At 38.4% G+C, this 10094-nt stretch overlaps 2 protein-coding genes across 4 annotated transcripts; one reads left to right on the top strand and one right to left on the bottom strand.

Annotated features, from left to right (window-relative positions):
• Positions 1–1043: 1043 nt before the first annotated feature.
• LOC122628874 (palmitoyltransferase ZDHHC3) lies at positions 1044–3736 on the bottom strand. 2 transcript variants are annotated; one of them, XR_006327124.1, is made up of 8 exons: positions 3127–3736; positions 2833–3001; positions 2571–2756; positions 2336–2472; positions 2161–2245; positions 1856–2068; positions 1581–1793; positions 1044–1241 (listed from the first exon to the last, which is right to left on the bottom strand). XR_006327124.1 is itself a non-coding variant. In XM_043811682.1 (7 exons), exons 2-7 carry the CDS (start codon positions 2926–2928, stop codon positions 1632–1634), a joined length of 879 nt encoding a protein of 292 aa, XP_043667617.1. In that variant the 5' UTR covers positions 2929–3001; positions 3127–3736; the 3' UTR covers positions 1044–1631. The 2 variants fall into 2 exon arrangements, 1 of the variants encoding a protein (XP_043667617.1); XM_043811682.1 differs by having other exon boundaries at positions 1044–1793.
• A 59-nt stretch (positions 3737–3795) lies between these two features.
• LOC122628867 lies at positions 3796–9980 on the top strand. 2 transcript variants are annotated; one of them, XM_043811650.1, is made up of 7 exons: positions 3796–3898; positions 4168–4981; positions 5934–6036; positions 6115–6200; positions 6374–6478; positions 6821–9182; positions 9225–9980. In XM_043811650.1, the coding sequence occupies exons 2-7, from the start codon at positions 4957–4959 to the stop codon at positions 9622–9624; spliced, it is 3081 nt and encodes a 1026-aa protein (XP_043667585.1). In that variant the 5' UTR covers positions 3796–3898; positions 4168–4956; the 3' UTR covers positions 9625–9980. The 2 variants fall into 2 exon arrangements, with proteins under 2 accessions (XP_043667585.1, XP_043667584.1); XM_043811649.1 differs by lacking the exons at positions 3796–3898; positions 4168–4981 and having other exon boundaries at positions 5834–6036.
• The last annotated feature ends 114 nt before the right edge of the window (positions 9981–10094 follow it).

Here is a 10094-nt window from a genome sequence, read left to right as displayed (position 1 = left end):
TTAGCACTATGTTTCAGTCTTTCGTACGGTTAAGAGATCATTCCTTCGTTCTAGTTATATCAAACGATTATAAACAATTCTAAATCAAACATAAATATAGGATACATGTACCATTTTTGCAACCAGTTTTTCGAATAATGTTCGAGCATTATCATTATCTATATATTATAATTCTCTTTTCACCTATCGTAAATAAAAGATTTATATTAATTTCTTAAATCTGTAATACTTCATATTCAATATCATTTAAAAATATTATTTTAAAGCAAATCATTTTTCAAAAGTAATATCAGAGCCCTAGATACGATATATACGTGTGTGTGTGTGTGTGTGTGTGTGTCAAAATAAGTCATTGCCAATACTCTCCTCGCAACTTTCCCATATTTACGCAGAAAATGACAGTATAAAGCGAAATGTAACAGATAGAAAATATTTATAATTCTCGACCCTAGATATTAGATATCGAATATATCATTTTTATTGAGAGAGAGAGAGAGAGAGAGAGAGAGAGAGAGAAAGAGAGAATTCCTCATATAAAAAGAAGAAATAATTATTTTATCCCTGAAAGTTATATTTAATAATTTCCTTGGTGCTATAATTTACGTTCGTAGCACGATATGATAGGAAATTATTAAATATATTATTCATTCGTTAAGATCGAACATTTTCATTGATATAAAATATATGCAAGATTACCTTGCATCAGATGGATGAAAAAAAAAGAAAAAATGTAATTTTATTTTGTAGTTTTTGAAATTTTTCTCTTACTTTCGTTAGAAAAAGTCTTATCAAACGAGTCATATTAAATTAATATATCAAATAATATAACAAATAAATAAACGGATCGTGCACTTAAACGTAGGCATTCTCATATAATTTCTTTAAAATACTTTCAACTGCGCTTAAATCAATAAGTGCATAAAGATATGATTCGCATATATATATATATATATATATATATAAATTTAAGTTAAATGCACAACGAATGAATGTAAATTTTATGTTTATGTAAATATTTAAAAATTATGCTTCTTAAGTACTTGTACTATTACATTATCACCATTTATTATTACACTTTCCATCTGTGTGAATCCTCGCATTGGGTTTTGTAATAAATAAAAAAATATGAGTAAACAATTTTTTACGAAACTTGCAAATTAGTCTTATAACGTATCGACTAATCCATAGATCATAGGTCAAGTGTGTTCCAATCGAACTATTCTGGAAAGGTTCTCCCGAAACTGTTGTGAAGTAACTACCATTAGCTTCTTGAAGGAATGTTATCGTTAATATGTATTTTTCATTGCTACTTGTATATATGATATTTTGGAAAACAGCATCATTACATTTTCTGCTTGTGCATACACAATACATTTGCGTTTACACGTTATGTATACATACATATACATATATATATATACATATATATATACGTGTATATATATATACACACACACATGTACACGTAGGCACACATGCATACATCGAAGATTATCCAATATACATGTATATATTGAAAGAGAGATATCATGTATGCGCGGATACACAAGCACGCATTCGATACAATGTGTCATATTTACCTTATATTTACATGTATTAAATATTTATGTCACAATCCATATCCAAATAACTTATACAGTATATAAGAAGGCATCTAACTTCTTTTTTGTATTCGGAGGCGAAGTAAACGGAGAAAACCAAGCAATAGAAAATCTGCCAAAAACGGCCTGTATGGATTTCCATTTGCTATTACGAACCCATCGTGCTTCCTCTTTTTTAAGTTGTTCTATACCCTATGACAAAGTTAAAATATTACAAAGTAGTAAAGCCTTTGATAGTATACATACGCACTTACGGTTTGATCATTCCAAATGGCCTGCAATTGCGATCCCAACATTATAGCTGTAAAAATGGCAAATAAAAGTGCTTCGAATGTTAGAAATAGCAAAAGGACAACGGTCACAGGTGGACTGAACGTCGAACATTCTCTCCATTCGTGTTTTACGCAGGTTATAAACTGTTGTATGCACAAGAGAAGAGACTGCAGCGATATGCCTGCTATGTAAAACTGAAAATTTATAAATCAATTTTACTTACTTCATCGCAAAATGTATACTTCATTTTATAGAGAAATACTTGTCGAATAGAAACGTGACTTACAGTAAACAATACAAAGTATTTTTGATTATTTTCCCCAACACAATTGTTAACCCATGGGCAATGATGATCCATTTTCCTAATGCATCTAAAATATCGCTTTATCGATCATCTGTAACAGCTATTAATCTAAAAGCAAGCTAGTCTTAAAATAAAAGTAGTACCCAAACTAATTTACCTTTGACAAACGGAACAGTGATGAGCTCTATCCGGTTTTATGGAACAACATTTTGGACATTTAAAGACAACTTGACCGTCTCTGAATCCCATTTGTTGTATCATTTTTTTTGTCGCGTTACCCTTTGGTACAGCACCCTGTATAATATTTAATTACTATCAAGTTATGCCATAATATAAATCGAATTTAATTTTTGACAAGTAGATCGTACAAAGTATGTTTCTTCTTTACTTACTGGATCGGTAAACATTGTCCTTAAATGAGAGGCAAATGCCAAAAATGCTAGGGATTGAAACAAAGCCATATTTAGGCCTGAATATAAGGTATTTATAGAAGGAATAAGGATGATAGCCATAACTACAAATTCCGCGTAAATTATTAGCAACCATGTCAGGACAGCACATATAATTCCACAAATATCCTACGACAAGAAGATGCGTATACGATATATTAATATCGTCAATAAGAATTTTTTTATACTTTTAACTAGACAATACCTTGATGCACCAAAACTTTCCATCGCAGCACTTATTATATATACCTTTTTCCCTATGGAAAGCTACGTAATCATAAACCATAATTGAAAAGTCCATTAAAGCGACAAACTTTGTCCCACTTGTAAGAAAATACCGATATAATACTTTAATATAAAAGAAAAAGCCATAACTGTGAAGAAAGGATAAACATTGATATATGTTATTACAAGAAATATATGTGTAACTAAATTAAAGCAATAGAAGAAAGATATAAAAATATGAAGCAATTCAATGACAATTAACTAGACATCTAACCTAGCAAACGAATGTCATCATTGCTTGAAAAATTCTTTCAAGATCCGAAAAGAAATGGATACTTTGATTTTTTCCCTCATCCTTTTCCTACCCGTTTACGTTATGTAGCAATGAATTTACAATAACGATCACTATCGTTTTTCCTTCACCGTTATAAACGCCATCAACCACTTAAAAGTAAAATACACGGAATATGACGAGGCGAAGGGTCAAACACACAATTATACTCCATTTTATTTCTAAATCAAGAGCCATCTGGCGCTCGAAAAGAAATTACTTTTTACGCCGATCGATCGAAGCGCCATCAAATACGTATCCAGAAGCGCGCTATTTTCAAATTAGAACGAGTAAAATGATTTGGCGTGGGGCACCATTTTATAATTCAATCCAAGCCAACTATAAAAGTCTCGAAGTTTGATTTCCGCATCTACATCGTATCTCGTCAGGATATTTTTAGTGTCGTAATTTATCGTATTACGTAATTGAGCCACGAACGGGTGATTTTATGAATGCAAAAGGAAAACATTCGATGCTTTAATCGCACATACGTCGTGCGTACATGTGTACGTAGATGATTAAATCAACGTTAGGTTATTACGACGGAGAAAGAGAGCGATTTTCCGGTAGATCGATCTATCTGTAACTAAATTCATGCAATTTCTTTACCGAAAGGCAGTTAAGCAAGTTTCTTGTTCCGAATCACGCATGTTCCGAGAAGGAATGCTTGGAAAGGCAAGAACCGAGCAACGGTGGAATCGAGAGGATGCATGACGTAAGAAGATACCACGCATTACCTTTCGAGCGAATATTTATACATGAAGAAAGTGCACAAACGCACGCAACGAATTCATCGATTTTAACTTTGAACGTTCTATACGATTGTTAGAATTCGGACGAGTTGAAATAAAATGACGTAATTATTTCTTCCTTTTTTTTTCTGAAACGAAGTTTGAATCGTAGCCTAAAAGTATTTTCGTCGACGGATTACGAGAAGCTGACCATTAATATTAACAATCCTTTTACGGCCAAATGAAAATATAGTACGAACGGCCAATGTCCATCGATGGAACGTAAGAGTCAATCGATTCGTGCTGCATCGAGTAAGTGCGTGAGCGAACGAAGGAGTGAGAGAGAGAGAGAGAGAGAGAGAGAGAATCGACGGTTACGCAAGCGAAAGTAATTCCACGGAGAAGAGCGTGGAAGGACGTTAAAGACGAGGAGGAGGAGGAGAAGGGCATATGTGCAGAACTGAGGCAATGTCATCGAACTTACATAATGTGTATGTACGTGTATCGTCTTACTTGAATTTATATCTACCTATGGTCCGACGCAACGTACAACATCTGGGTCATATAGTTTTGCTCTCGCCGAAAAGACGGCCGACCTTTCTATGCGCGGTCCGAGCTCCGGACCAAGCGCACGAAACTAACGACTTTTCATTTTCCCGTTTGAGATCTGCCATATACCAAAAGAAATTACATCCACTTCCTTCGACCTTGTCTAATCTTTCTTTCTTGCTTTGTGCCGACGAGTCGTATAAACCTTGAGAAAGATAAAGGTCTCGTTTGAGAGACGTTTTTAAGGAAGCTACGAAAGCGTTTTTCCAAGAGGATGACTCAAGGCGCGCCGGCACTCGGACATTCTTTTCGCGAGGGATGGTACGAGCGATGGCCAGGTGAGAGGTAGAAAGCGAGGAAGAAAGGTAAGAGGTACGAAGAAGACTCGGGAAGGAACGATCGTCGAGAGACAGTGCATCGGGTGCTTCACGGTGGACGGACGATGTTGGTCCTTTTGACGAGACTTTTGAGACGCATGTAAAGTCGTGCAAAAATGCCGGTCATCCAGCCTCTTCTGTGTAAGTGTATCAACGGTAGATCACGCTCGATAACGTTCGAATTTCCCGCTAAAGATTCGTTTAACCTCGGTTTCCGTTCCGTTTCTACCTATATACATCCGCTTGCGTTACTTGGTAAATCTTTCGGCGGTAAATCGAAAAAATCGATAGACTTTACGAACCGAATACGTTTTGTTCTATCGATGTTACGAATACCGCAGCCTTATGCAACGTCCTTTCACGCGCGATATTTGTTTCCAGCGTCGAATCGGTAACGAGCACGATGATATAAGAAAATAATCTTTCCGTTATCTCAAATCGATTCGATTTGATCGTAAAGTAATATCTCTCCAAGTCGAAACTCGTTGTTACCACGGTATTTGTTTACTCGAAGAAAAGGAAAAATAACGATACATTGGCAGGACGTTGCGGAAGGATCGATAAATAAATAATTATATGATACGTAGCTTCGTCGTCGTGCGACATTAAAAAGACACGTTTGGTAACGTGCAACGATCGTGATATGTCAAAAACTCCACGTGCAAGGCACAGGTATAAAAGTCAAACGGATTATTTATTGCTAACGAAGCGTGCGTCGTTACTTTCTTCCGAAGAAAGAATTAGGATTATCCCCGGAAGGAGATCGCCTAGACTTTGTTAGAGAAAATTTCCGCCTTGCGGTTGGGACATCGCAAATCGAATTCCAGTACTTACTCGAAAGTTATTAACGCTATTAATTTGAGCGAGCGAAAGCGCTCTCTCGTTTATTTTTTCTATTCGCGCCTCGATGCGAAACGACCAAAACTTTAGAGTTATTCTAGAACAAGAAGAAAAAAAGGAATACGAATAGAATTGAACGGCTAAGACAGCCGGATCGTAGAAATATCAACGGACGGATAGATGTACGTGGAACGACTGCTTCTCGTTAAAAAATATATATATATATTTCGTTCGTATTTTCTTACGCGAGCAGATCTCGTGACCATCGTCTTATGCAACGTTCACGGTAATCTCGAGCATGAAGTCCCACGGAGAAGCTTCCTGTCGCGCAGGGCGATCGACGGCACCAGAGGAAGGTTCGATGATCATTTTTTTACGATCATAAAATTCATGTCGGAGTGCAGCCGGTTAATCGAACTTTAACCATTCGACAGAAAGTACTTCGATCCCGAGGAAGAGGGTAGCTTCGATAGCTATGGATCCGCCGGTGGACAATACGATCGGTACAAAGATAAACAAGGTAACGCGTAATCGATGTAAACCACAATATCGCGAACGATATCGTCTCTCGAGCGATTTGAACAAAATGAGGAGGAGGATGGGCGGGAGGAACGTTACTTGCATGCAAATTGTATACTTTCGCAAAGATACCTTTCTACAGTTTCTCTTTTCTATTCATTTTGATTATTTTAGATCACAGTGACATTAGGATGAACGTACCAGGAGAACCTGGTACCGATTATCCAGCTTACACGACGTTACCGCAGACAGGTTTCTCGTGCGAAGGACGTTCACGCGGTAAGTCTCTACAACGCTACAAACGTTATCGAATGCCTAGAAAAGCAGCATCGCGCTAATAATTATTCCCGTACGTCGCTTTGTCACCTTTAGCATCATCGATGTCAAGGATGATACATACATACGCGTACCTTCGTTTATAACGTAAGACGTACGCTTACGACGATTCTCTTAAAGTATTTTCTTCGCTTTCGCAATAGGTCATCGCGTTTCGAGCGTAGCTATAGGCAAAAGGTATTAACGAGGTAGAACGTAACGAAAGAAAATTTCTCTAGGAAGAAAAAGCATGCTAGACAATGAAGCGTACTGCATTAATTTGACGTATGTATTTTTCTACGACAGGTTATTACGCGGACGAAGTAGCTGGATGTCAAGTATTTCACGTTTGTCACGACATCTTGATCTCCTCGTTCTTGTGTCCGATCGGATCCATCTTCAGCCAGAAACTCCTCACCTGCGACTGGTGGAGCAAAGTTGACTGTTCGACGACTCGCAAATTCATTGAAGTAAATCGCGACGGTCATTATCAGGAAGACGACGACGAACTGATACGCAAAGCTTACGGCATGATGGGCCTGCAAACTGGAACGGACGTCGCCAGTGACGAATTAGTGGATCCTGACAGAGGAGGCAGGATCATCGACTACGTCGCTACGATCGATTCCACCGGGAACGATTTGCCGGCTTATCGCAATGATCTTCCACGGACGAGAACTCCTCAATTTCTCTCGACTTACGACGAGCATTCGGAAAGAGCAAATCCGACCTATCCTAATACCTTCTATAGTAAGAGTTATCGTACCCGACCGTATCAAGATTCACCTATCGTTCGTATCGAAAAAATTGGGGAAGATAATTATCGAGAACCGCTAAGATACGATTATCAAGATATTCGCGACAAATCGGGAAAAGGCATCAATGAGTTTCAGCCGTCGTACGCGCCGACCGTACCGACCGTCACTACTACCACGAGAAGATTCTATTCGCCTACGATACCGACGACCTACAGACCTTCTACCTTAGTCTACAACAGGTTCGATCAAGCCATCGAAAGTTCCGATCATCTTTACGCACACAGCCAGGAGTCTAGAAACATCTTCGCGCTATCCACTCCATCCGACAAGAACTCGAGAGGAAAGTACAACGATAGTGAACCGCGAGGCGAAGGAAACGATAACGAATATCGGGATCGCGATAGCTTAAAGGACGAGCCTTCGGATAGCTACGAGCTTGTCAAACGTATCGATTCGCCGGAGGAACTGTTTCGAGATCGTCCAACGTTCGTTGGAGAAGAACATATCGATGACATCGAAGTAAAAGAAAGTATTGGCGTCGGTCGAGCCTTTAATGCATCGAACAAATTCAGGATTCACGTGCGAGATCCCAAAGACGATGCGAAAGATAAAAATAAATTGTCTCTACGCTCGAATCTAGACAATGAAACCGAATCGCTTGGGAGTAGCGAGGAATCGGTCGATCAGTGGCAAACTGAAACGACCGATACTCTAGAATATGCAAGTATTTTCGAAAGAGGTACGACTCCTCTTATCGGATATTTATCGCGTTTCGAGCTGGAAGACAATAATACGGAGGTAGAAGAATCGTCGACTACTACTTCGTCATACGAGGAAAATTTAACGTCAACGGAAACAGCAACGATACCATCGGATGAGAAATTGTATTCTACGGAAAAGCCACGCGTCTTTAACAATGACGATTCCGAGAGTGGAACCATTTTACAACCTGACATCGTTTTGAAACCACCGCTTTTTACCGGCGAAAACTTTCGGATAAACGTTCCAGATTATCTTTCTACTCAAATACCCGCTTTTCATACGTCGCATCGTACAACGTATTCACAAGTACGAACTACTACGGAAGTTCCGATAGATGAACCCTTGGTCAAAGGAACGAACCTATCGGTACCTTGGTTCCACCGTACCACCGATCTTCCGGCAAGAGACATAGAGCCACCGTTCGTCAATTCCAAGAATAATATCGACGAGATCGTCACGCAGAGTCCTATATTCGACCCGGTTATCCAAGGCGTATCGACGAAAGTAGACGATAAAATTCGAAGAAATTCCAGGGAGCAGGAAGAAGTGAAATTCGCTAACGAATCGGTAAAAATTTTCGAAAGAGATGCTCGACCAAAAATCGTCGATTCCTCGACGAGTCTGAGATATATAGAAGATGCGATCGAACGGAACAATTCCCCTTATCAAGTATCCGTGACCCTGAATAAAAAGGATAAATCGGTGCCAATCAAAGATGACTCGATTATTAGCTTAATTGAACAACACGAGAGAAACGGTTCTAGTCCTGACAGATTGAGTCAAGTCGAAATCGTCAAATCTATCGAAGGCATTACCGAGACTGGCAATAACGATTTTTCGCGTAGCAATAGTTACAACAAAATACTTTCTTCGAACGATACAATTAATTTATCGAGTAATCATAAGAAGGTAGAAAGTAGCGTTGGTTCGACTAACGTAAACGCTTTGAGTCTTCTACAGTTAATGGCAGAATTACTTAAAATCGATCATATCCCTCGACCTTTCTCCTTGAATAACCTTCAAGGTGTAAGATCGAATCTAGGCTCTAATTCGGATAATAAAAAATTTCCTAGCACGACGATCAAATCCGTTCGCGATAGTTTACAAAGAGAGGAAATCGTCGAGAGCGTCCCTTTCAATAGCGATAACAAAAATGTCGTGCCAAACTCGCGAGATATTTCGGACGGAACGATTACTCCACGAAGTCCTTCGAAAGATCAAATTTTAGACGAGCCGAGCAACAAGTATGATCGGCCTTTAAACGATACGGAGAATCGGTTGCCCATTTATCAACTACCTCAAATACAGAGGTCTTTAGATTTCGAGGAGTTTAAAGAATTTGATGACTCTTCGACCATCTTGCCATCTACGACGTCGTTTCCAAGAACGACCAACGTGATCGAATCTGTCAAAACTGTCGTAGAAACCGAATTTGTTCCTTCAATAGGATTTTCTTTCGATACGAACGAAGGTCGAAAAAAATACATCGAAGCGATTCTTGGCGGTTTATTGAACGAATCGATTCACGAAAGCAGCACGAACAAATCGTTTAACGTGGAGTCGATCGAAGGATCATCGTCCGACAATTAGAGTCGATCTTGATCGACGCAAATTTAACCATTCAACGTATTATTTTCAGAATCTCTGTTACTCTTTTTCAATTGTGATATTCAATGGTACTCCTTGGATTTTTTCTTCTTGTTTTTTTCATGTTTTTTCCCCACCCCCTTAACATTAGTCCTACGTACATACATAGATATGTGTATTTCGAATACGTAAACGTTTATAAATATAATTTCAAGATATTCGAAGATATTCGACAATAGTTCCACCACTTGTAAATAATTCATAATTTTAATCTATGCAGTTACGATGCGATAATATGTAATTACAAGAAAACATTTTCAATATATGCGAAGAAAAAATTTGTTTCGATATACGATTTTATTGATATTCCCTGTTCATAAAATTGTCTCTTTTCCACAGAAGCAACGAATCACGTTTGAGTTTGATCGATTAATCGCGCCTGGGAAACATGGTAACCGATAAGCCGACAAAAA

The sequence above is a fragment of the Vespula pensylvanica genome, chromosome 4 (genome assembly GCF_014466175.1).
Source record: "Vespula pensylvanica isolate Volc-1 chromosome 4, ASM1446617v1, whole genome shotgun sequence".
In the NCBI taxonomy this organism is placed as follows: Eukaryota; Metazoa; Arthropoda; class Insecta; order Hymenoptera; family Vespidae; genus Vespula; species Vespula pensylvanica.
Note: the sequence above shows the minus strand (reverse complement) of the source record. Positions and strands in the feature narration are given on the sequence as shown.